The sequence below is a fragment of the Bubalus kerabau genome, chromosome 1 (assembly GCF_029407905.1).
Source record: "Bubalus kerabau isolate K-KA32 ecotype Philippines breed swamp buffalo chromosome 1, PCC_UOA_SB_1v2, whole genome shotgun sequence".
Lineage (NCBI taxonomy): Eukaryota > Metazoa > Chordata > Mammalia > Artiodactyla > Bovidae > Bubalus > Bubalus kerabau.
The window spans coordinates 148,418,554-148,445,336 of NC_073624.1; the positions used below are offsets into that span (position 1 = coordinate 148,418,554).

General features: G+C 38.9%; 1 protein-coding gene across 1 annotated transcript in view; it reads left to right on the forward strand.

The window, feature by feature from the left end:
- KIFBP (kinesin family binding protein) overlaps nucleotides 1–25,635 on the forward strand; it is a 37,700-nt gene extending 12,065 nt beyond the window's left edge. Inside the window, exons 3-7 of the mRNA XM_055591474.1 lie at nucleotides 8,274–8,353; nucleotides 8,638–8,821; nucleotides 11,344–11,428; nucleotides 19,840–19,955; nucleotides 24,193–25,635. Of these exons, the coding sequence (XP_055447449.1) occupies nucleotides 8,274–8,353; nucleotides 8,638–8,821; nucleotides 11,344–11,428; nucleotides 19,840–19,955; nucleotides 24,193–25,068 (1,341 nt within the window). The 3' untranslated portion in view covers nucleotides 25,069–25,635. The remainder of the gene's footprint in view (nucleotides 1–8,273; nucleotides 8,354–8,637; nucleotides 8,822–11,343; nucleotides 11,429–19,839; nucleotides 19,956–24,192) is intronic.
- The last annotated feature ends 1,148 nt before the right edge of the window (nucleotides 25,636–26,783 follow it).

Below are 26,783 nucleotides of genomic sequence, written 5' to 3' on the forward strand. Positions count from 1 at the left end.
TTTTGAAAGTGTGCATACTTTTTACACATATTTACTCAATTTTTGTGTTTTCTTTCTAATTTGTTTGCTCTTTTATGTTAAAGCTTTTTGAGTTATCATTGACATATAATGTTAGTTGAAGGTGTACAACATAATGATTCAATATATGTATATATTATGAAATGATCATAGTAAGCCTGATTAGTATTCATCACCACACATTTTTAGAATTTTTTTCTTGTGATGAGAATTTTAAGATCTACTCTCTTAACAACTTGCAGATATATAATACAGAATTAAAAAATTTTATTGGAGTATAGTATATTTATATCTTGTTTTGGTTTCAAGTATACAGCAAAGTAAATCAGTTATACATATACATATATCCACACGTTTTTAGCTTCTCTCCCATTTAGGCCATTGCAGAGTATTTAGTAGAGTTGCACAGTGCTGCACAGTCAATTTTCAGGTTGCTGTTTTGGGAAATGGTCGCAGGGTGGCTGAATTTCTTCACACCCAACTCTTCTTATTGCAGTAACTAGAGCCTTAGGGGAATTCCTTTTCCCGGGTTGTAAATTAGAGTGAAATGTGCCAGAATAAAGACCCAAAAGTTTGTGTCTCAAAACTCCCTGTTTTTTTTTTTAAATTTAATATGTTTTTCTTAGTGATATAAACTTGATTTACAGCGTGGTATTTGTTCTAGGTTTATAGAGTCTTCTTCAGGTAAATACACACTTACGTATTCATCTTCAGTTCGTTTCACATACAGATGATTAAAGACTGCTTAGTACACCCCTCTTGCGATACAGTAAGCCTCTGTTGACTATCTGTTTCATACAGATTAGTGTGTATAGGTTGATCCAAACCTCGTAACATATCTTGCCCACCACCTTTCTCCTTGGTGACTGTTAAGTTTGTTTCTGAAGTTTGAATGTCTGTTTCACTTTTGCGAATTAGTGAATTGGTGTCAATTTTTTTTTTTTAACCTATTCCATCTACAAGTAATATCATATCTGTCTTTCTCTGAATTACTTCACTTACTAAAATTATGTACAAGTCCATGAAGTGAAATCACCCAGTTGTGTCCGACTCTTTGCGACCCCTTGGACTGTAGGTTACTGCAAATAGCATCATTTCGTATGTTTTTTCATGGCTGAGTTATGTTTGATCCTGTGCACGCGTCAGTTCTTTATCCATTCATCTGTCTGTGGGCATTTCGGTGGTTTCCATGACTTGGCTGTTGTAAATAGTACTGTAGTATACGTTTGCATGAGTCTCTTCAGAGTCTGGTTTGCTGCACACATACTCGTAAGAGTGTGATCGCCAGATCATAGGGTGGCTGTGTTTTTACCTTTGAAAGGCACTATTATAGTGTACTCTCTAGTGGCTGTTAGCATCAGAGGGTCCCCTTTTCTTAACTCTGTTGTAGACGTTATTGTCTGTAGACTTCTTGATTATGACCATTTTGATTGATGTGAGGGGATACCTTCTGATTTGCACGTCTCTAATAATTCATCATATTGCGCCTGTTTCTGGGTGCTTTTTTTAAAAAAACACTGAGTTGGACTTCTCTGTTAAAGTTGTCTTCTTGAAAGTGTGCCCTGTGTTTAATTCTTTTCGCTTGCTTGTGTGTGTGTGTGTGTGTGTGTGTGTGTGTGTGTTAGTTGGTTAATCGTGTCCAACTCTTTGCAACCGCATAGTCTGTAGCCCACCAGGCCCTTCCGTCCATGGCATTCTTCAGGCAAGAACACTCCTTGCCTGAAGAAAGGAAATGGATTGCCATTTCCTTCTCCAAAAGGAACTATAGAAAGAAAGAAAGTGAAGTCGCTTAGTTGTATCTGACTCATTGCCACCCCATGGACTGTAGCCTACCAGGCTCCTCCATCCATAGAATTTTCCAGGCAAAAGTACTGGAGTGGGTTTCCATTTCCTTCTCCATTTTGCTTGCTTACTCCTGGAAATTTTGGAGGGCAGGTACGAGAGTTGGACTATAAAGAAAGCATAGTGCCGAAGAATTGAGGCTTTGGTGTTGGAGAAGACTCTTAAGAGTCCCTTGGACTGCAAGGAGATCAAACCAGTCCATCCTAAAGGAAATCAGTCCTGAATATTCATTGGAAGGACTGAAGCTGAAGCTGAAACGCCAATATGTTGGCCACCTGATGCGAAGATTGAGGGCAGGAGGAGAAGGGGACGACAGAGGATGAAATGGTTGGATGGCATCACCGACTCGATGGACATGAGTTTGAGCAAGCTCTGGGAGTTGGTGATGGACAGGGAATCCTGGCGTGCTGCAGTCCATGGGGTCACAAAGAGTCGGACACAACTGAGCGACTGAACTGACAGTTCTCGTAGGCAGTAGATTTCAGGTTGCTGTTGCGGGAAGTGTTCACAAGGAGGCAGCATTTTTTCACGCAAGTCCAGCTTTGGGGTTGTAAGTTAGAGTGCAGTGTGTCAGAAGAAGCACCCCAAATTTATTTCTCATTACGTCTTTTATTTTTTTTGGTGTAACTTGGACATACATGTTGTGTGTGTCGTAGCGTATAGAATCATTTCCTATTACACATGCACATTTATCTACGTATGTTTGGATTCTTTACGATACAGGTTAATACAGAGTGTTGAGTAGACCTCCCTTGGTTGATATTCTTTTTTTAATCATGTGCTTTGTAGGCAATGATTTGTATTTGTTCATCCCACCCTCCTAATTTATCCCTTCCCCACTTTTTTCCCCTGTGGTTACCATAAATGTAGTTTTCAAGTCTCTCCAGTCTTTTCATGCTTTCAAGTTAGTTCATGGGTATGCTTGTTTAAATTGCGCTGATAAGTGGTAGCATATGATTTTTGCCTTTCTAATTCTGACTTACTTCATCTTGTAGGATTATCTCTAGGTTCAGCTATGTTTTAGCAGTTGGTGTGTACAGTTTTTTATGCCTTATTCAGATTGCATTGTATGTTCCTCTTCCTTATCGACTCTTCTGGTCATGTATATTTTGGTGCTTCCATGTCTTGACTATTGTAAGTGGTGCTGTAGTGCATGTTTGGGCCCCTGTCTTTTCGAGGTCTGGTTTGTGGTTCACATACTCTGAAGAGTAGGACCAAATATTTGACAGCTGTACTCTTACTGTTGCTAAAGGTACTTTTCACTGTTCTCTCTGGTGGCTGTCACCATTGACATTTCAGCAGCGCATAGGAGGGTCCCCTTATCTTAGTCCCATTTGTAGCTTTTATTGTCTGGAGATGTCTTGATTATGGCTAGTTAGCCCACTAAGAAGGGGATACCTTTCTTGATTGTGATTTGCATGTCTCTAATAATTCACCATGTCTTGTATGCTTGCGAGTGCTTTATTTTTTAACACTGTAAGTTGCACTTACCTGTTGAAATTGTCTTCCTGAAAGTGTGCCCCATGTTTCTTTCTTTTTGCTTGCTTACTCTTGGAAATATTGGAGAACAGGTACCATACACAGCCCACGGGTGCTTGTGAATATTCAGTTCCCCTGGGACAAATAGATTCAAGGGATTAGATCTGACAGAGTGCCTGAAGAACTATGGATGGAGGTTTGTGACATTGAACAGGAGGCAGGGATCAAGACCATCCCCAAGGAAAAGATATGCAAAAAGGCAAAATGGTTTTCTGAGAAGGCCTTACAAATAGCTGTGAATAGAAGAGAAGCAAAAGGCAAAGGAGAAAAGGAAAGATATACCCATTCAAATGCAGAGTTCCAAAGAATAGCAAGGAGAGATAAGAAAGCCTTCCTCAGTGATCAGTGCAAAGAAATAGAGGAAAATAGTAGAATGGGAAAGTCGAGAGATCTCTTCAAGAAAATTAGAGATACCAAGGGAACATTTCATGCAAAGATGGGCTCAATAAATGACAGAAAGGGTATGGACCTAACAGAAGCAGAAGATATTAAGAAGAGGTGGCAAGAATACACAGAAGAACTGTACAAAAAAGATCTTCACAACCCAGATAATCACAATGGTGTGATCATCAACCTAGAGCCAGACATCCTGGAATGAGAAATCAAGTGGTCCTTAGGAAGCATCACTATGAATAAAGCTAGTGAAGGTGGTGGAGTCCCTATTTCAACAGTTGAGCTATTTCAAATCCTGAAAGATGATGCTGTGAAAGTGCTGCAGTCAATATCCCAGCAAATTTGGAAAACTCAGCAGTGACCAAAGAACTGAAAAAGGTCAGTTTTCATTCCAATCCCGAAGAAAGGCAATACCAAAGAATGCTCAAACTACTGCACAGTTACACTCATCTCACACTCTAGTAAAGTAATGCTCAAAATTCTCCAAGCCAGGCTTCAGCAATACGTGAATCGTGAACTTCCCAGATGTTCAAGCTGGTTTTAGAAAAGGCAGAGGAACCAGAGATCAAATTGCCAACATCCGCTGGATCATGGAAAAAGCAAGAGAGTTCCAGAAAATCATCTACTTCTGCTCTATTGATTATGCCAAAGCCTTTGACTGTGATGATCACAACAAACTCTGGAAAATTCTTAAAGAAATGGGACCACCAGATCACCTGACCTGCCTTCTAAGAAATCTGTATGCAGGTCAGGAAGCAACAGTTAGAACTGGACATGGAACAACAGACTGGTTCCAAATATGAAAAGGAGAACGTCAAGGCTGTATATTGTCACCCTGCTTATTTAACTTACATGCAGAGTACATCATGTGAAATGCTGGGCTGTATGAAGCACAAGCTGGAATCAAGATTGCTGGGACAAATATCAATAACCTCAGATATGCAGATGACACCACCCTTATGGCAGAAAGCGAAGAACTAAAGAGCTTCTTGAAGAAAGTGAAAGAGGAGAGTGAAAAAGTTGCCTTAAAACTCAACATTCAGAAAACTAAGATCGTGGCATCCAGTCCCATAACTTCATGGCAAATAGATGGGGAAACAGTGGAAACACTGACAGACTTTATTTTTTTGGGCTCCAAAATCACTGCAGATGGTAACTGCAGCCATGAAATTAAAAGAAGCTAACTCCTTGGAAGAAAAGCTGTGACCAACCTAAACAGCATATAAAAAAGCAGACACCTTATTTTGCCAACAAAAGTCTGTCTAGTCAAGGTTATGGTTTTTCCAGTAGTCGTGTATGGATGTGAGAGTTGGACTATAAAGAAAGCTGAGCGCCGAAGAATTGATGCTTTTGAACTGTGGTTTTGGAGAAGACTCTTGAGAGTCCCTTGGACTGCAAGATCCAACCAGTCCATCCTAAAGGAAATCAGTCTTGAACATCCATTGGAAGGACTGATGCTGAAGCTGAAACTCCAATACTTTGGCCACCTGATGCGAAAAACTGACTCATTGAAAAGACCCTAATGCTGAGAAAGATTGAAGGTAGGAGAGGAAGGGGAAGACAGGATGAGATGACTAATGGCATCACTGACTCAATGGACATGACTTTGAGCAAGCTCCAGGAGTTGGTGATGGAAAGGGAAGCCTGGTGTGCTGCAGTCCATGGGGTCGCAAGAGTCGAACACGACTGAAGTGAACTGAACTGAGGCAGTAGTTTTCAAGTTGTTGCCTGAAGTGGCCACATGTGGGCAGCATTTCTTCATCCTCAGCCCTGTTTTCCCTGGCAAGCAGACATTGAACCTTAGAGCAAGTCCTGCTTTTGGGTTGTAGAGTGGAATGCTCCAGAAGAAGCGCCCCAAAACTTGCCTTTGGGTAGCTCTCTTTTGTATTAACTTTTAAATTTTTTATTGGAGTAACATTTAAGTACATGTTGTGGGTGATGTAGGTGTACAGAATCTTCCTCTTTTACATATACATACATCTTTGTATGTTCAGATTCTTTTCCCATTTCAGTTACTAGAGTGTTAATTAGGTCTTCCTTTGTAGAATATCACTTGTTGTTAATTATGTTTTATGAGTAATAATTGTATTTGTTCATCCTAATTTCCTAATTTATCCCTTCCCCGCTTCCTATTGTTACCATAAATTTGGTTCTGAAGTGTCTGCATCTGTTTTCCCAATTAGTTCATGGGGTGTGCACATTACACCTGCAAGTAATATAAAACTTTTGCCTTTCTGACTTCATTTAGTAGGATTCTCTCTACTTCACATAGGTTCTGGCAGTTGGCATGGTTACATTCTTTCATGCCTGAGTCAAGTTGCATTGCCCACATGTTGCACCTCCTCACCTGCTCGTCAGTCCATGAACATTTGTTGCTTCCGCGTCTTCGCTGTTGTAATAGGCGCTGCAGTGCACGTTGCGTGCCTGTGTCTTTTCAAAGTCTGCTTCTCTCCCGTGTACTCTTTAAGAGTGGGACTGCTGGGTCATATAGTAGGTGTGTTTTTCTAAACGTTTTAAAGGCACTTTTGTGCTCCTTTTCATAGTGGGTGTACCAGTTTACTTTGCTGCTAGCATGTGGAAGTGTTCCTTTTTCTGTACACCCTCTTTAGCTTTCATTGTAGAAATTTTGATGATGGGTTTTCTGAGTGGTTTGAGATGTCTCATTTTTAATTCTGAGTTGAATTTTTCCAATTATCACTAGAAAACAGTTTTGAGCATGTTTTCATGTGCCTCTTAGTTGTGTGTTTTTCTTTTCAGAAAATGTTTTTTTTAGGTTGTCTGACCATTTTTGATTCGTTTAACGTACATTTTGAATGTGCATTTTTAGGCCATTAACACTTTTTCTGAGGAATATATCAGCAAATTGAATTTTAAAAGCTGTGGATATTCTACCTTAGTTTTAAAAATTTCCTCATAAAGTGCTAAGGGCAGAGCCTCACAAAGCCAGATTGATGTGTTTGTTGCCTTTATGAGTTTAGGATCATAGTCTTACACATGACATTGTTAGTTTAAAATGTGAAGATTGTATTTCATTAAATACTAGTATTAATTAGCGTTTAATGTCATTATTTCATTTAATACTATTATTACCTATATTTCATTAAATACTAGTATTAATATAAAAACATAAAACACATAGCAAAATTCTTTGTTCTTAATTGTACCTCTTTTTTATTTAAGAGACTGGTTTGACTGTGTTACAGTATGATGTGTGATATAGTATGTACATAAAAAATACATTAATTCCTCTCGTCAGGACAGGGCTAAGCATTCAAAACAGCCCTCAAAGTTGTTAAGGAGGTTTCTGAAGAATAATTTGTTTGCGTTAGGCCTTGCTTCCTGTCTTAGCCATTCTTACTTTTTGTGAATTCTAGGAACAGAAGTGATCCTTTTAATGTTTGCCTCCAGAATGTAAGATCACAATTTTTTTTTTTTTTTTTTTTTTAACGAAAACCATGGTTGCTATTTGCAGTTTAGTGAATTCAGTTTAAGGCAGATCAGCCTGTCCTCCCGGAAGTAGAATGAGGCAGTGGTTAAGTAGTTCTGCTTTTTTTGGACGGAGAAGGCAATGGCACCCCACTCCAGTACTCTTGCCTGGAAAATCCCATGGACGGAGGAGCCTGGTGGGCTGCAGTCCATGGGGTCGCTAAGAGTCGGACACACTGAGCGACTTCACTTTCACACATTGGAGAAGGAAATGGCAACCCACTCCAGTGTTCTTGCCTGGAGAATCCCAGGGATGGGGGAGCCTGGTGGGCTGCAGTCTATGGGGTCTCACGGAGTTGGACACGACTGAAGCGACTTAGCAGCAGCAGCTTTTTTTGGAAGACCTCAGATGAGATTATATGGTTTTTTATACGTATTAATTCAGTGAATCCTCATAACTACTTGTTGAGGTAGATGTTATTATCCTTACTTTATAGATGAGGAAACATAACAAGAGATGGGGTAACTTGCCCAAGGTAATAAATGATGGAATAACTGACTTTAATTTCCCTGTGTTGAAAGGGGGGTAATCTGTGTATGCTCTCCTTGTTTCCCTGACAATATTAGAATAAATACTGGAAACTTTGATTTTTACTGGTGGTTAGCTTAGAACAATATTGCTCTGAGGACGTATATACATTTTGTTACACATCATGCTTATGTAAGTTTTCAGAAGAGCTTTTGTTTGTGAGAAGATTAAGACTTAAGATACCTATAGAATTATACATCTCTAAAAATGAAAGATTTTTAAGTGTATTTGAAGTTCTCCTGAGCAGTAATTAAAGTATTGTTAAGTGTGAGCTTGTATGTATTCTCTTTTTATTTATTTGACTCTAAGATTATTGTTAGGAAGTTACTTCTTAGATAGTATGTGAAAATGAACTAGTTAAAAATGAAGTAAAAAAAAAAAAATCAAATTTGATTTCTCAAGTTCCTCCAGAGGAAGGTGCTTGGTGTTTACAGTAAAAATTTAGTTTCTTTTTCTTTGATTGCAGATTGGGAGTCCTCCTCTTGACCCTACTGAGCATTTTCTTCCTGAAGAAGAGAAACTTCCTGAACAGGAGAGATCAAAAAGGTGAGCAGGTCTAGAAATCAGCCCTCACAGGTATTTCCACATAGTGTATTTGAGATGATTGCTCAATATTTTCTCTTTCAAGGCAAAGGTTACAGATTAAAACCGTCATTTGCCACTTCCTAGATGCGTTACCCAGTTTATATCTGGGGCTCAGTTTCCTTATCTGTCAGATACAGTAGTCATATGAACTGGAGGGTCAAGATAACAAGTTCCTTATAAATTTGATAGATTTGAAAGTTCCTTATAAATTATACACTGTTACAGAGATATTTTTTCCTTTATAGATTTGAGAAGGTTTACACTCATAATCTGTATTACCTGGCTCAAGTCTACCAGCATATGGAAATGTTTGAGAAGGCTGCCCATTATTGCCACAGTACCCTCAAACGCCAGCTTGAGCACAACGCCTACCATCCCATGGAGTGGGCTATTAATGCTGCTACCTTGTCACAATTTTACATCAATAAGGTAAGCTACTCAGAGTAGTTACCTACCAGAGTTACCAATAGTGTGTATAAAAGTAGAACCGAAAGAATGTTGAAAATGTCATCTTTTAAAAACAGATAGCTTGTAGTTTATGATGTAAACTAAATAGAAAAATGCAGTCCAGTTTGCCAGTGTACTAAAGTTTGTAGCTTTTCTTGCAATAATCCTTTTGAATCTTAAAATAATTTTACTATGTCCTACATGTTGCTTACGACCAATTCTTTTTTGATACAGGCAGGCTATCTCTGTTTTAGTGAAATGTTACCTTAAATTGCAGATTTTATCTTGTAGATTTAACTTTATCTTTATGCATTGGTAATCTGGCAAGTGTGAGAATTTGTCTGAGGAAGTTGACTGTTAAATGTGGGCTTTGATAGAAGCATGTATCAGTTATTCTTTAGAATTAACTCCTTTGTGAAACTTACTCTGTGTTGGGAATGTCCTGCTCAGTTCCAGAGTTCTGGGTGGTTATATTTTTACCTAGAGTATTACACAAGGACAAATTTGAGCTTCTTCATTGCTTTCAGAATTATCCTGAATTATGTAGATATCTTTTTATTTTTTTATGTAGATATATTCTTAATTGACCTTTTAAGTTTTTTAGCCCTTAAAAGTATTTTTAATGCTAAAACACTTTAAAGCCTCCTTTTCCAGCCAGATTTTATATTAATTCTCAATATCTCAGTAATAGAAATAACTTTTCTTTGTATTTTGAATTCACATGCCTCTGAAACTTTGGTAATTCTTTGCTTATCAGAGTTCCTTCTTAGATCTCTCTTTATCTGCTGCTGTATCCTTACTGGGCCTATATCCTTTCTAAGTGTCTTGTTAGTGCTGGTTCTATAAACGCGCCCTGTGTTTAAAGTATTGTCCCACAGAATTTCATTCAGAAAAGCTATTAGCAGGAGAGAAAGGGCTGTGGTGACTACAGCATCGCTTCTAGGACTTTGGTCTAAGATCAAGCGTGTAAGTAACGCTACTGCATATATCAGAGCATTCAGTTAAATCTAAATCTCATTAATTCATTTCATCGTGATCATCAAAACTTACCTGGTGCTTCTGCTTGTGGCACCTTTTTTAAATAGTTCCCAGAAGCACCTTATTTTGTTTAGCAACTTTAAAATTATTCACTGTAATTGTACTAAGATATCCAGATGTTAAAGTGTAATTACAAGTTTAAAGTTGTTAAGCATTGCTTATGTAGAGCATGTAGTAAATTTCATGAGGACGTTCCCCCACCATGTGCTTTTCTTTTTTCACCAAAGTGTTTTGTAAGTTTTGTTCCAACTAACTAAGTTATAATGTGAAGAGAGATTTGAGCCTTTTTTTTTTTTAATACAATTGTCATTTATGTCACTGTCATTTCATCTGGTTCCATGAGGTTTTGCTACGTAGTGAGTCCCTGCCTTGCAGGTGCTAAAGTCCCACATTTACCAGCCACGTAGGGGACACCATGCACACTCACTGTTAGTTCTAACAGTGGTTACTTTCAGATAACCAGTCTGGACAGTGCTGCAGTGATAATGAATAAGAAGTTATAGAGCAACAATTAAAACTTCTTTATGTAAACTAACTTTCTTTTGGATTTTGAGGTTTAACACCAATATTTTGATCTGTAGATACTGCTGGGCTAGTACTACACATGGTACCCAGCTGTGCTCAAGATGGCTTCTGAATTACCATAATGGGGAGATACATTGAGTGCTGAGATTTTAAAGTCATAGTCAACTGTTAAAAACCACCTTAGCAAAATCAGTGTTACTAATATGAAATAGACATTTAACAAGGGTGGCTTCCAACTAAAATTTGACTTTTAACTTGGTACTTCTGCTGAGTATTCCTGTGACTTACATGACACATGTAAAGTAAGTAACAAGGAGATCTTCTCCAAGGGTTTGAGAAGCTTACCATGCCCAGCTTTGAACTGTGAAGTCTTCAACTGTGTTGGTAAAGCAGTTCCATAGAGTTTGTCTGTGGAAGTCTGTTGACTTCAAAACTTGGGAAGCCTCATTATATGTACAATTGGAAAGATTTCAGAAGACAGGAATCTCTTATCAGTATTTATCCTGCTTGCCTTTGAATGATTGGATTTAAAGGGGATCTCTAAACCTGAGAAAGATGAAATCTTCCAGTCTATTGACAGAATGTAACTCGGCTGTTCAGACTGAAGTTTAGAGGACGTGGATGCGTGGTGGACTCTAGGATGACAGCCGTTCTTTTCTGCTGACTGATTCCTGGAGGGGCTAGTTTCCAATCAGCAAGCATTTCTCCAGACAGTTTGGATTAAGAGTTTGAGGGTATTGTTATTTTAATCTTTAAGAAGTTTTTTAACCAAATAATATTCAGACATGTCTTATATACTTTCTTGTTTAGTTAACATACAGGGTATCCTTAGTAGTGTTTTTTACCTGAATTTAGAGCTTTTCCCATATTAAGAGACTATGCAAGTATCTATTGCAAATAAGGTTTTGTGATAATTGAATTTATTCTTATTTCTGCAACAGCAATGCTTTATGGAGGCCAGACACTGTTTATCAGCTGCTAATGTCATTTTTGGTCAAATTGGAAAGATCCGAACCACAGAAGACAGTAAGTTTATGTGTATATGTTTCATTATATAACTTTTTAAAAAATCTTATTTTGAAATCCTGTTAATTTAGAAAATTCAAGAACAGAACAAAGAATTACCATAGGCCCATCTGAACTCACCAAGTTTTTATATTTGCCTCGTTTGCAGATATGTTTAGGCTCCATCACCCCCTAATACTTCAGTGAGTTTTTCCGAAAAATATTTTCTTACATAATCATAGAACAGGAAATGTAACATAGATACAGTTCTTTTATCTATAATTCATATTTAGCAGCTGTCTCCATAACGTCCTTTGTAGCAGTTTCTCTGTAGTACTAGTTTCTCTCAGTTCAGTCGCTCAGTTTTTTCTGACTCTTTGCGACCCTATGAATCGCAGCACGCCAGGCTTCCCTGTCCATCACCAACTCCCGGAGTTCACCCAAACTCATGTCCATCGAGTCGGTGATGCCATCCAGCTATCTCATCCTCTGTCGTCCCCTTCTCCTCTTGCCCCCAATCCCTCCCAGCATCAGAGTCTTTTCCAATGAGGTGGCCAAAGTACTGGAGTTTCAACTAGTTTCTCTAGTACTTAAAAAAAATTTTATTGACGTATAGTTGATTTATAGTGTTGTTAGTTTCTGCTGTACATCAAAGTGAATCAGCTTTGCATATATATATATCCAGTCTTTAGATTCTTTTCCCAGGGGCTACCCTGGTGGCTCAGATGGTAAAGATTCTTTTCCCATATAGGTCATTACAGAATATTGAGAAGAGTTCCCTGTGGTATACAGTAGGTCCTTATTAGTTATCTGTTTTATATATAGTAACGTGTATATGTCAGTCCCAATCTCCCAGTTTATCCCTCCCTGCCCTGCTTTCCTCCCTATTATTTCTATTTTATAAATAGGTTCATTTGTACCATTTTTTAAGATTTCATATATAAGTGATATCATATGATACTTGTTTTTCTCTGACTTCACTCATATCTCTAAGTCCATCCATGTTGCTGCAAATGACATTATTTCATTTTTTTTATGTCTGAGCAATAATCCATTGTATATATGTACCTGATCTTTATCCATTCTTCTGTTTATCCATTCTTGCTTCCATTTCCTGGGTATTGTAAATAGTGCTGCAGTGAATATTGGGGTGTGAATATCATTTTGAATTATGGTTCTCTTTGGATATATGTCCAGGAGTGGGATTGCAGGATCATAGGGTAGGTCTATTTTCAGTTTTTTAGGGAACCTGCATACTGTTTCCCATAATAGTTGTCACATCTCTTGAGTTGTCTTTAATCTGGACCAGTTCCTCAGCTTTTCTTTCATCAGGCATTTTTGAAAAAATATAGACCTCTTATTTTATAGATTTTCTACCATTTGGTGTTTGTTTCCTTACACTAAGATTCAGATTTACGTTTTTGGTTGGAATACTATATATGTGATGTGTCCAAATATCTAGTTTTAATTATAGTGTTTCACTTAGTTTTATAAATCACAGCACAGTCAGCATGTGTATTTGAGCCAGTCAGAACCAAAACAAGCTATCGCTTCACATGTATTAATTGGCCATTATCAAGAAGACAAGAAATAACAAGTGTTGGTGAAGGTGTAGAAAAGGGGACCCATGTGCACTATGGTGGTATTGTAAATTGGTGTAACCACTATGAAAAAAATGTATGGAAGCTCTGCAAGAAATTAAAAATAGAGCTATATATGATCCAGCAATTCTTGGGTGCAGTTGCCCCTTGGTGTCCACAGGAGATTGGTTCCAGGACCCCCCCCCCCCCCCCCCCATAGCAAACACCTATGGATGCTCCAGTCATAATGCATATAACCAACACACATCCTCTCTTGTATATATTAAATCATCTCTAGAGTATTTACAATACTAAATACAGTGTAAATGCTATATAAGTAATGGACAACATGTGGCAAACTCAAGTTTTGCTTTTGGAACTTCCTAGAATTATTTAAAAATTTTATTTTATATTGGAGTATAGTTAATTAACAGTGTTATGTTTCAGGAAAAAATCAAAGTTCCCTGTGCTCTACAGTAGGGCCTTGTAGGTAACCTATTTTAAATATAGCAGTGTCTTTTTACTGGCCAAGTAATATTCCACTGTGTATATGTGTGTCACACCTTCTTTAGTTTGTCTGTCAGTGGACATTTAGGTTGTTTCTGTGGCTTGGCTGCTGTCAGCAGTGCTGCAGTGAACACTGAGGTGCGTGTATCCTCCTGAACCGTGATTTTCTCCAGATACACGCCCAGGAGTGGGATTGCTAGATCGTATGGTAGTTCTGTTTTTAGTTTCTTAAGGACCTTCCATACTGCTCTCCGTAGTGGCTGCACCAAATTATATTCCTGCCAACAATGTGGGAGGGTTCCCTTTTCTCAACACCCTCTCCAGCATTTATTATTAGTAGACTTTTTGATGATGGCCGTTCTGACTGGTGTGGGGTGATACCTCATTTCTCTAATAAGTAGCAATGTTGAGCATTTTTTCATGTGCCTCTTGGCTCTCTAAATGTCTTTGGAGAAATGTCTGTTCAGGTCTTCTGCCCATTCTTGATTGTTTTGCTGTTGAACCATGTGAGCTATTTTAAAATTTTGGAGATTAATCCGTTGTCCATCACGTCATTTACAATATTTTCTCCCATTCTTTGGGTTGTCTTTTCAATGGAATGTTAGCCATTAAATAGAATGAAATAATGCTGTTTGTAGCAACATGGATGGACCTGGAGATTATCATACTAAGTGAAGTAAGACAGAAAAAAACAAATATCATATGATATCACTTATAAGTGGAATCTAAAAAAGATGATACAAATGAACTTCTTTACAAATGAGAAACGCCCCAATTTGGAGAATAAATTTATGGTTACCAGGCAGGAAAATTGGGAGAAGGGTTAGATTGGGAATTTGGGATTGACATGTACACACTGCTGTATTTAAAATAGGTTACCTGAAGGGACCTGCTGTATAGCATAGGGAACTCTGCTCAATATGCTGTAATAACCTAAATGGAAAAAGAATTTGAAAAATGATTCGTGTATATGTATAACTGAATTACTCTGCTGTACACTAACACAACATTGTTAATTATGCTGCTGCTACTGCTGCTGCTAAGGCACTTCAGTGGTGTCCGACTCTGTGTGACCCCATAGGCAACAGCCCACCAGGCTCCCCCGTCCCTGGGATTCTCCAGCAAGAACACTGGAGTGGGTTGTCATTGCCCTCTTCAGTGCATGCAAGTGAAAAGTGAAAGTGAAGTCGCTCAGTCATGTCCGACTCTTCGCGACCCCGTGGACTGCAGCCTACTAGGCTCCTCCACCCATGGGATTTTACAGGCAAGAGTAGTGGAGTGGGGTGCTATTGCCTTCTCCATAATTAATATTAAAAAAAAAAAAAGCAGTAATATGCCCACATAGGACCTCTGAGCACATTTTAGTAAGGTATCAGTCCAGTAACTTTTGGTTCCAGACCTTAAGGAGGTCACTTACTCATATCCATAAGCTATAATCCATAAACTGTGTCTAAAAAGGAAAGATCAAGGGCTTCATATCTTTGAATTTGCCTACTTGCTACAATCTACTTATAACCCCAAGATTATTACTCGAGGCACTTCTGTGGTCATTTGCAGAGAGCCAGAGGGTTTGAGACACCTGAGGTGCACATTACCAGCTGAGGTTGAGCAAGGTAACGCTCTGCCTTCTCATTTCAGGCCCTCATACTATAAGCAAGTATACTTTTTGTGGTCTATTTAGTTCCACATTTTTCAGATTGTTCTGCATTTTGTTGTTTAAAATGGCCCCCAGCTGTAGTGCTGAAGTGGTATCTAGTGTTCGTAAGCACGTGAAGGCTGTGAAGCACCTTCTGGAGAAAATACAGTGTTAGACAAGCTTCATTCAGGCACAGGCGACAGTGCTGTTGGCCACGAGTTCATTGTTAATGAGTCAGTAGTTAGACATGAAACAAGGTGTCTTTAAACAGAAATGCATGTAAAGTGTTATATATTGATCAATTGATGAAACTATTGTGTCCAGAAGCTCATTAGAACCTAACTCTATGTTTCCCCTAGGTGTGATATTTTAGCATTACCTAATTTATTATTCACAGTGACTTTATAGACCATAACTACCATGAATGATGAGAATCAGCTGTATATTGTTTCCTTAGAATCCAGGTAGAAAAGTTTTACTGTTGGGATTAAAAATCACCTTTTCTACAGAACCAAACATTCATATGAAGGAGATGAGCAACTTGCTTCTCCCCAGGTAGAGCCGCTGTCCTGATCTCTGCTCTCTGAAATTGGTTGGGGGGCTCTGCAACCTTGTGAAGGCTCAAGACAGATAAAAATCAAACCTACAGTGTTTAGGAAAAAGTTTTCCCAAACTTATTCTGTACAACAGGCTGAACATCATGATAATGGGTGTTGGTTTCTAACAAGATACTTAAAATACCTAAAGTGTGTGTTCTTACTAGGGATGAAAATGGTTTTTTGGAAAGTGAAAAGTAAATCTTAGCTATTACAATGGTATGTGGAAAAATAGAGAAAAAGAAGAAAACAAATCTTGCCATTTTTGACATGAGTGGACCTTAGGGCATCATACTAAGTGAAATCAGAAAGTGGCACACACTGTATGATTTCACTTATATGTGGAACCCAAGAAAACAAAACCCAAAACACAACTCCTAGGTACAGAGAACACATTGGTGGTTGCCAGAGGTGGGTGTGGGTAAATACGTGAAGGGCGTCATAAAATTTATAAGTCATGGGGATGTAAGGTACAGCATAGTGTGTGTTATAATGTATTGATTGCATATTTGAAATTTGCTAACAGAGTAGATCTTAAAAGGTCTCATCCCAGGAAAAAACAGTTAACTATGTATAGTGACAGATTCTAGCTAGACTTACTGTTGTGATCATTTTACAGTATTTAAAAATATCAAGTCATTATGTTGTACACCTGGAACTAATATGTCAGTTATCTCAGTTTAAAAACTGTGTTGGTCACCTAACAAGTTTTATAATAAAGTAACTGTATCATTAAGGATCAGAAGAATACAGAGGCTGAGTTAGAGGAATGCACATTATAAAATTAATTTTTTTTCTCTTATAACATTCAATTAATCATAGATTGAAGTCTAAAAGGTATTTGTCCACAAAAAGAAATAGTTAATGAGAACTAAACCTCCAGTGAGATGTTTTGTCTTTACTCTTCAAAGTAGAAAGCGAAAACATTGGCTATGTTCAGTGTTTTTAAAATGACTTTATTGAGCAGCCTTATATGTTGTTAGAGTATTTGTTGAAAATAATTTGGCAGTGTGTATCAGGAACATTTTAAATGGTGTAAACTCTGACCCAGTAAATTTCACATCTAGGAATCTATCTTAAGGAAATAATTGAAAATCCAGACAAATCTATGCACAGAGATCTTCCTGTTCAGAGTTGTTTGTAAAGAGGAATTGGAAACAATGGGCAGTATTAGAAGAATGACTGAAGTATAGAAATATATTTCTATACATTGTCCATGAAGCTAGACTTAAAAACGACGTTAAAGAGTTGATAGTGATAAGTATGTTAGTCACTCAGTCATGTCCGGCTCTTTGTGACCCCATAGACTGTAACCCACCAGGCTCTTCTGTCCATGGAATTCTCCAGGCAAGATTCCTGGTTTGGGTTGCCATTCCCTGCTCCAGGGTATCTTCCTGATCCAGGGATCGAACCTGGGTCTACCGCATTGGGAGCAGATTCTTTACCATCTGAGCCATCAGGGAAGCCCTCATTTTATTACATTTCACTGAATTTAAAAAAAAAAAATGTTTTGTGGCAACTCTGGAGCAATTGATCAATACTGTTTTTCTAAGAGCATTTTTTCAATTCATGTCTCTGTCACACTTTTGTAATTCCTATATTTCACACTTTTTCATCATTATTTGTTACGATGGTCTGTGATCAGTGATCTTTCACTGTTGAAGTTGTTTTGGGTGCCACTAACGGTGTCCATAGAAGATGGTAATGGTAGTTGGTAAACGTGTTCTGACTGCTCCACTGGCTGGCTGTTGCCTTGTGTCTCCCTCCCTCTCCTTGGGCCTCTATTTCCTGAAGACACAGCGTTATTAAAATTAGATCAGCTAATAACCCTACAGTGACCTTGAAGTGAAAGGAAGAGTTGCACATCTCACACTTTAAGCTAAAAGCTAGAAGTGATTAAACTTAGTGAGGAACACATGTAAATATGGGGCAGAAGATACTCCCTCTTGTGCAAGTTAGCCAAGTTATGAATGCAAAGAAAAAGTTGCTGAAGGACGTTAGAAGTGCTACTCCAGTGAACACACAAATGATAAGAAAGCAAAACAGCCTTACTGCTGATAATGGAGAAAGTTTTAGTGGTCTGGATAGAAGATCAAACCAGCCACAACATTCCTTTAAGCCAAAGGCTAATCCAGAGCAAGGCCCTAATTTTCTTCAATTCTGTGGAGGCTGAGAGAGGTGAGGAAGCTGCAGAAGAAAAGTTTGAAGTTGAGATTTAAAGAAGGAAGCTGTCTTCATAACATAAAAAGGCAAGGTAAAGTAGCGAGTTTTCCAGAAGATCCAGCTAAGATCATTAATGAAGGTGGCTACACTACACAGACTTTCAGTGTGGCTGCAGCAGCCTTCTGCTGGAGGAAGGGGCCATCTAGGGCTTTTCATAGCTGGACAGAAGTCAGTGCCTGCTTCAAAGGACAAGCTGCTGACTCTTGTTAGGGGCTAGTGCAGCTGGTGATTTTACCATTCTGAAAATCCTAGGGTCCTTAAAAATTATGCTGATTATGCTTTATGCCAGTCATGCTACCTGTGCTCTGTAAATGGAGCAACAAAACCTGGATGACAACACATGGTTTCCTGGAAATTTTAAGCTCATCGCTGAGACCTACTGTTCAAAAAAAAAAATTTCTTTCAAAGTATTATAGCTCATTGACAGTGTACCTGGGTCATCCAAGAGCTCTTATGGAGATATACTTACGATTAATGCTGTTTGCTAACACAACATTCATTCTGTAACCCATAGATCAAGGAGTCATTTCGACTTTCAAGTCTTATTATTTGAAGAAAAAAATCATGAGGCTATCACTGCCGTAGATGTGACTCCTCTGATATATCTGGGTAAAGTAAATTGAAAATCTGCTGGAAAGGATTCACCATTCTAGATGTCATTAAGAAGATTTATAATTCATGGGAAGAGGTCAAAATGTCAACATTAACAGCAGTTTGGAAGAAGTTGACCAGACCCTCAGGGATGATTTTGAGGGTTGCAAGACTGCAGTGGAGGAAGGAACTGCAGATATAGTAGAAATAGCATGAGAACTAAAATTAAAAGTTGGACCTAGGGGACTTCCCCGGTGGTCCAGTGGCTAATACTCCGTGCTCTCAAAGCAGGGGACCGACATTTGATCCCTTTTCAGGTAATTAGGTTCCACATGCCACAACCAGAGCTCTCATCCGTCACAACTAAGACCCAGTGCAGCTGAATAAATAGGTAAATAAATATTTCTTAAATGTCAAACCTGAAGGTTTGTCTGAGTTGCTACAATCTCATGCTAAATTTTGACAGCTGAGGACTTGATTCTTAGGGATGAGCAAAGAAAGTGGTTTCTTGAGATGGTATCTACTCCAGGTGAAGATACTGTGAAAATTGTTGAAATGACAACAAAGGAGTTAAAATATTACATAAACTTGATAAAGTAGTGGCAGGGTTTGAGAGGATTGACTAATTTTAAGAGAAGTTCTACTGTGGGTAAAATGCTATCAAACAGCATTGCATTCTACAGAAGACATTGTTCCTGAAAGAAAGAGTCCATCATGCAGCACACTTCTCTGTTGTCTTACTTTAAGGAAGGGCCACAGCCTCCCTACCCCAGCCTTCAGTAACCAGCACCCTGATCAGTCAGCAGCCATCAGCAATGAGGCAAGACCCTCTAACCAGCAAAAAAGATTATGACTCTCTGAAGCCTTAAATGATGTTTAGCATTTTTTTTAGCAATAAAGTATTTTTTAATGAGAATGTGTACATTTTTAAGACAGTGCTATTGCACACTTAATAGACTACACCATAGTGCAAACCTTAACTTTTATAAGCCACAGAAAACCAAAAATTCACGAGACTCATTTTATTGCGGTGATCTGGAACCAATCCTGCAATATCTGAGGTGCTTTTACTCAAAATTTAATATATGTGGTGACCTTAGTTTCTACCTGTAGGTAATACAAAAGAAAAAAAACTAGAAAGAACCTCTGGGTGGTAGGAATTTTGGGTGAGTTTCTTCCCACTGCTTCAGTTAGGACTTGTTATTTTTATAATCAAGAGTGATATAAAGAAGAATGGCGTACACAATGAAAATTACAGTTGTGACCATTGGCTTACACAAGTCACGTTGTACCTTTTAGCTACGGAAGCCGAAGGAGATGTGCCAGAGCTTTATCACCAAAGAAAAGGGGAAATAGCAAGATGCTGGATCAAGTACTGTCTGACTCTCATGCAGAATGCCCAACTTTCCATGCAGGTAATACAGTCAAAGTGATCTTTTCTGTCTTAAACAGTAGGATGTAAGTAAAAGCTTAAAATGGGAAGTATGCTTATTGGGCTCACTGCATGTGTATTCGTGGCATGCAGAAAGCTTATTTCTTGCTTTCCCTGTCTCAGCCTGTTCAAATCTTACTCATCCATTAAGGCTGTCTCAAACAGCACCTCTTCCTTCAAGACTTGCCATTGGATAGAGCATAAGCCCCACCAGAGGGGAGTCTTCATCATATTCATACTATGTACCGACTTCTAGACATAACAGGTGCTCAAAAACTATTGAATGTATATACGATTCTTAAACCCTACAGATCTCTTCTCCCTCAAGAACCCTCCCTAAGTCACTTGACTTTGTATTATTCTTATTCATATGCTTATCTTATTCCTTTACCTCTTCTTAGACTGGAAGCAACCTGATGGCAGGAAATCTTAATAATCTTTATATACTTTAGACAGTAAATAATATATAATTGATAAAAATATAAGTATGAATGTATCTGGAAACAGCCCTGCTAGTTTGTGGCTGTCTCCATGGCAGTTAACTTCTCTGTGTGTCTCAGTTTCCTCACAAGTAAGATGGAGATAATAATATTACTTAATACTGTTCCTATGAGTTAAATATGTATAAAGGGCTCAGAAAGTGTTCAAGAGGTAACTAAGTCCTCAATCAATGTTAACTATCATTGTTGATACCACTATTACTAATCCATACTTAATGGATTCTAGTTCCTAATCAGAGCTCTGGTGGCTCAGATGGTAAAGAATCTGCTTGCAATGCAGGAGACCCAGATTCTATACCCGGGTCAGGAAGATTCCCCTGGAGAAGGGAATGGCAACCCATTCCAGTATTCTTGTTTAGAGAATTCCATGGACAGAGAAGCCTGGGGGCTACAGTCCCTGGGGTCACAAAGAGTCAGACACAGCTGAGAGACTAACACTACAGAGGAAAAGAAATCATTTGGATGCATATTCTCCAGGAGACTTTCCTGGAGGAGTTGTCATGCCTCTCTTCTGTTTACATGCATTCAAGTATAACCGTTTTTTACTAGTAAATATAGAACCGTGTGAAACTACTATACAAAATAAAAGCAAACAAACCACAAAACCCCAGAAGCAGCAGTGTTTCAAAGGTGAGAGCACTTTGGAGGTAGAGGGTAAAGATGAGGCATATTTGGAAAAGGAAGGGTGTGGGGAGAAGAACTAGGGAGTTTTACGTCTAGAGAAATTGCAGCCTGGAAAATCTGTCAGTATTCTTCTGCTCAGAAAGCAGTCTAGAAAGTGTGTAAATAAAGACACCGCCAGGATTTAGAGGCTTGGGCCTGCATTTGAAGTGACTGCGTCGAGCAGAGCGCCCTGTGGCTTACTCTTGCCGCTCCTTTAGTCCGTGTTTTCCATACTGGGCCTGGAATTTACCACCTGCTTGTTTTAAACTCACACAGTGACCACACCACTAAATTACTCAGATTTCCTTGAATCTGGCTGTTACCTTAGCTTCATCCTTTGATCATCTGCTTACCTGAAAAGCCTTCTTTAATTCAAGTTTAATAACATATACAAATTTAGGTATTTATTTCTGACAGGTTTATAGTAGTCATTGTACTATGATGAACAAAAATTGGCGTCACAGGGAAGTTCAACTTTAGTAAGTTCCACAAAGGAGAGACACAAGATATAAAAAGTCACAATGGGAGGAAGTAACATCTGAAGGAAGCTCTGGGAATGCGTAGGAATTTCTAGACTGGAGAAAAAGCACAGCATTCCAAGGAGCTGAAGCAGCATGTTGAAAAGTTCTGAGGTGTAGGGAGCATGGTGGTGGAAATGATGGAGCAAGGCCTGTGAGGCTGGAGCAGAGAGAGCATGTGTGATAGAAGACCGAGTTAGAAAAGGGCTGGAACATGCCGGGCCTTCCATAACTGGAAGCCTTGGTGGGGGGCGGGAGGGTTTGGACTGATCACTTAGGTGGCAGAATGGAGGATTGAGGGAAGGCAGGCGTGGACAAGGAAGATTACTTAGGTCACTGGAACAGTGGGGGTGAGATGTGAAGGGAACTTGGGCTAGGATGGTGGCAGAAGAGATGGTGGGAAAGAGTGGGTGCAAGAGGTTATTTAGGGGGCAAGACAGAAAGGATTTGATTATAGACACGAAGTGTGGGTTAAGAGAGGAGAGAGACATCAAGGATGATTCTCCCGCATCGGCTGGCTGTCCAGATCGAGGGAGTGACCTTCCCTAAAATAAGAGTAGAATAGGAACCTGTTTGCGGAAGAGGGAGAGTTCCATTGTGGACATTTTGAGGATGAGGGGTCCTAATCTCCGAGAGGAGCAGGAGGTGTGTGAGGCACTTTAGTTATGGGTCTGGAGCCTAATAAGAGCCTGGTGTACCTGAAGATTTGTGGGTCCTCCTCCTGTGGATGGCAGTTGCAACCATGGGCACAGATGGAGACACCTGTGTAGAGCTGTGCTGAGCAATAGAAATAGAAAACCAGCTACATATGTCACTTTAAGTTTTCCAGTGGCTACATTGTGCTTGGTGCTAAGTCACTTTAGTCGTGTCCAACTCTGTGACCCCATGAACTGTAGCCTGCCGGACTCCTCTGTCCTTGGGATTCTCCAGGCAAGAATACTGGAGTAGGTTGCCATGCCCTCCTTCAGGGCATCTTCCCGACCCAGGGATCGAACCCATGTCTCTTATGTCTCCTGCATTGGCAAGTGGGTTCTTTACCACTAGCACCACCTGGGAAATGGTGACATTAGACAAAGAAAAAAGCAGGTGAAATTAATTTTAACTTGTATTTCTTCCACCTAGAATATATAAAGAAATATTCATTTCTGTTTGTCATTAATACTAAAAAGTTGTTGCACTGTTTTATAATTTGTACTAAGTCTTGGAAATTGAGTGTATATTATTTTACACTGATCACATCTCAGTGTGGACATTTCAAATGCTCAGTAGTCATCCGTGCGCACCACATGACTCTATTCTGAACAGTGCAGATCTAGAGAGAAGGCTTTTCAAATGAAGAGAAGAGCTGGCCTTGGGGCTGACCACTGGTTATCTGATGTTTAATTTTATCGTCCAGGAAGAAGAGAATGAACTGTCTATTTTTCAACCATCTTAGTTCCTTCCTCTTTTTTTTTTGCCCCGGGAGGTAGGGGAGATAACTTTAACTATGATGGTAGATTTAACACTGTCTTTATTTTAGTATCTTTGAGAGACCTAGAGCATTTCTCTGTAGTGTATTTTATTAAATAACTTAGCATAAACATCATGCTGTTAATGGAATTTCTTTGCAATATTTTTAAAACAGATTTCAGCCTTACTCTAATGTTAAAATATCAATACTAGCAATGTATTACATGTATGTAATATTTCTTAGCTCTTACCGTTCATATGCATTTATGTTATCTGAAGGAGTAACTATAAATGAGTTAGTTCCCTGAAGAGGAAAGTAATAAACAGTTTAGTTGTGTTATTTACTTTTTTCCTAGTTTCTTTCATTTTTAATTACTTGGACTATAACTAGAAAGAAGTCAGGATTTCCTGGTGGTCCAGTGGCTAATACTCCACGCTCCCAATTCAGGAGGCCTGGGTTCTATCCCTGGGTCAGGGAACTAGATCCTGAATGCCTGCAAGTAAGAATTTGCTTGCCACAAACTAAAAAATCCCACATGCCACAGTTAAGAGCTGGATCAGTCAAATTAAAAAAAAAATAGATAAATATTAAAAAAAAACTAGGAGTTTTAAAAAGATGTGGGCTTCCCTGGTGGCTCAGGTGATAAAGAATCCGCCTGCAATGTGGAAGTTCTAGGTTGGATCCCTGGGTTGAGAAGGTCTCCTGGAAAAGGGAATGGCAACCCACTCTAATAATCTTGCTTGGGAAATCTCATGGACAGAGGAGCCTAGCAGGCTACAGTCCATATGGTCACAAAGAGCTGGACACAACTGAGTGTCTAAAAGATGTGATTATAATACCTCCCTCCACCAGATTGGGAAGTAAGAGGGTTTTCTTGTCTTTACTCTTGTGTGTTAGTTGCTCAGTTTTCTTTGCAACCCCATGGACTGTAGCCTGCCAGGCTTCTCTGCCCGTGGACTTCTCCAGGCAAGAATACTGGAGTGGGTAGCCATTCCTTTCTCCAGGGGATCTTAAATTTACTTTAGTACTGACAGCAGGAGACAAGTCAGTGTCTGTCTTCCTTAACCATAATTTATTTTTTTCTTTCAGGACAACATAGGAGAGCTTGATCTTGATAAACAATCTGAACTTAGAGCTTTAAGGAAAAAAGAACTAGATGAGGAAGAAAGTGTTAGGAAAAAAGCTGTGCAGTTTGGAACCGGTGAACTGTGTGATGCCATCTCTGCAGTGGAAGAGAAAGTGAGCTATCTGAGACCTTTAGATTTTGAAGAAGCCAGAGAGCTTTTCTTAACGGGTCAGCACTATGTCTTTGAGGCAAAAGAGTTCTTTCAGATTGATGGTTATGTCACTGACCATATTGAAGTTGTCCAAGACCACAGCGCTCTGTTTAAGGTGCTTGCATTCTTTGAAACTGACATGGAGAGACGGTGCAAGATGCATAAACGCAGAATAGCTATGCTAGAGCCCCTGATCGTGGACCTCAATCCACAGTACTACCTGTTGGTCAACAGACAGATTCAGTTTGAAATTGCACATGCTTACTATGATATGATGGATCTGAAGGTTGCCATAGCTGACAAGCTGAGGGATCCTGATTCACACATTGTGAAAAAAATCAATAATTTGAATAAGTCAGCACTGAAGTACTATCAGCTCTTCTTAGACTCTCTGAGAGACCCAAATAAAGTCTTTCCTGAGCATATAGGGGAAGATGTTCTTCGCCCTGCCATGTTAGCTAAGTTTCGAGTTGCCCGCCTCTATGGCAAAATCATCACTGCAGATCCCAAGAAAGAGCTAGAAAATTTGGCAACATCATTGGAACATTACAAATTTATTGTTGATTACTGTGAGAAGCACCCTGAAGCTGCCCAGGAAATAGAAGTTGAGCTAGAGCTTAGTAAAGAGATGGTAAGTCTGCTTCCAACAAAAATGGAGAGATTCAGAACCAAGATGGCCCTAACTTAATTATCCTTGTTTCTAATGACAGAAGATGTGCAATAATGAGGAGATTTTTTCCCCCTTAGTTAAACAGACCCAGTTCCATTGTGGTGTTTAACTTAATAGCCAGGTGAGTGCTGTTTGAACTGGAGATACAGTCAGCCCAATTGAGTCTTTGCTAGGACCTTAATCAGCATAATTAATAATTTATACCTAATTATGTAAATACATTGCCTTGTTAAAGTGACATGTGATTGGTATTTTAGATTGCTTGTTTCCTATTTAAATATAAGCCTTTTCTGCCTCATTTTCTAAAAGTAGGTTTTTTGTTGGCTAATATTTACTTGATGGATTTGTTAAAGGAAAAAATGCTGGCTAATATACCTGGGGAGCAAGCTGTTACTGTATTAAAATTGAAAAAGTAACTTCTTGTAGTTATTCTTCCCAAAATATTTACTTTCCTTAAAAAAAAAAGTTTCCTTTCTGAGATATTAAAAACTAAGTTATGTTGTAAAATATTGTAGTATGTTTCATTATAGAGAAAAAAAAGGCCTTGTTGGAAATACAATAAATTGACTTGTTTCACTAACAAAAGCTTCCATTTATTCTTTTGTCTTCTTGCAAGAATTGGTTTATTTTTGATACTTCAAAAGTATTACCTTATTTGAAGCCAGAGAAGAATATTTCTTTGGTAATGTTGTACAGAGAGAACATGTAAAATCTTACTGAGTATCCTTACTGAAATACTGCCATGTACCAGAAAAGTTCTACTGGCTTCAGTTTCTCAGAGGATCCTAGTGTATTGGTGAACCTTAAAGTCTTGTTGAAAAAAGATCTGTACATAATAACATTGTTAGTATATGTTATTTTAAGTAGATGCAGGATTGAAATGGAGCTCCTCTTCCGATAGTGCAAAATTCAAGATCAGCTGTAAAATTTGATACAGAGAATAGCACTATGTTAACCTAGTCCTAAGCGTCCTGAAGCCAAGCCTAGGATTCTGTGATGTTTATGTATGTGTGGTAAGTACCTTGCTTTTCCTTTGAGGTCAGTTTGCTGGAGGTGGAGGGGGGCGGGGGGTGTGGATCTTTGAATGTAACAGCATTGTGTGAATCACTGAATATTTAATACTTATTAAATACTGTGGGTCAGGCACTGTTCTTGTTTTTCTGAGCTTAGAGGATACAATAATGAAGATCAACAAGGTCCTATTCTCATGGAGCAAGTAAATAGAGAAGCAAGAAGATTTCAGGTCATGAATGCTATTAAGAAAGAAACCAGAGGGACTTCCTAGTGGCCCAGTGGCTAAGACTCCCTGCTCCACTTCAGAGGGCCCAGGTTTGATCCTGGTCAGGTAACTAGATCCCACATTCTGCAACTAGAGATCCTGTATGCTGCAACTGAAAGAGCCTGCATGCCACAGCTAAGACCAGCACAGCCACATAAAATAAATATTTTTTTAAAAAGGAACCAGAATGCTAGGTTGACATTTAATGGGAAGTGGAGCTAGTTTAGTGAAAGTGACCTGAAAGGCTGCTGAAAAGGTGGGAAGTGACACTGAGATAAGAATTTAATGGGCTAAAAGGGCAGAATCCCTGCAGATGGTGACTGCAGCCATGAAATGCAAAGACGCTTGCTCCTTGGAAGAAAAGCCATGACAAACCAGGAAGCGTATTAAAAAGCAGAGACATTACTTTGCTGACAAAGGTCCATCTAGTCAAAGCTGTAGTTTTTCTAGTAGT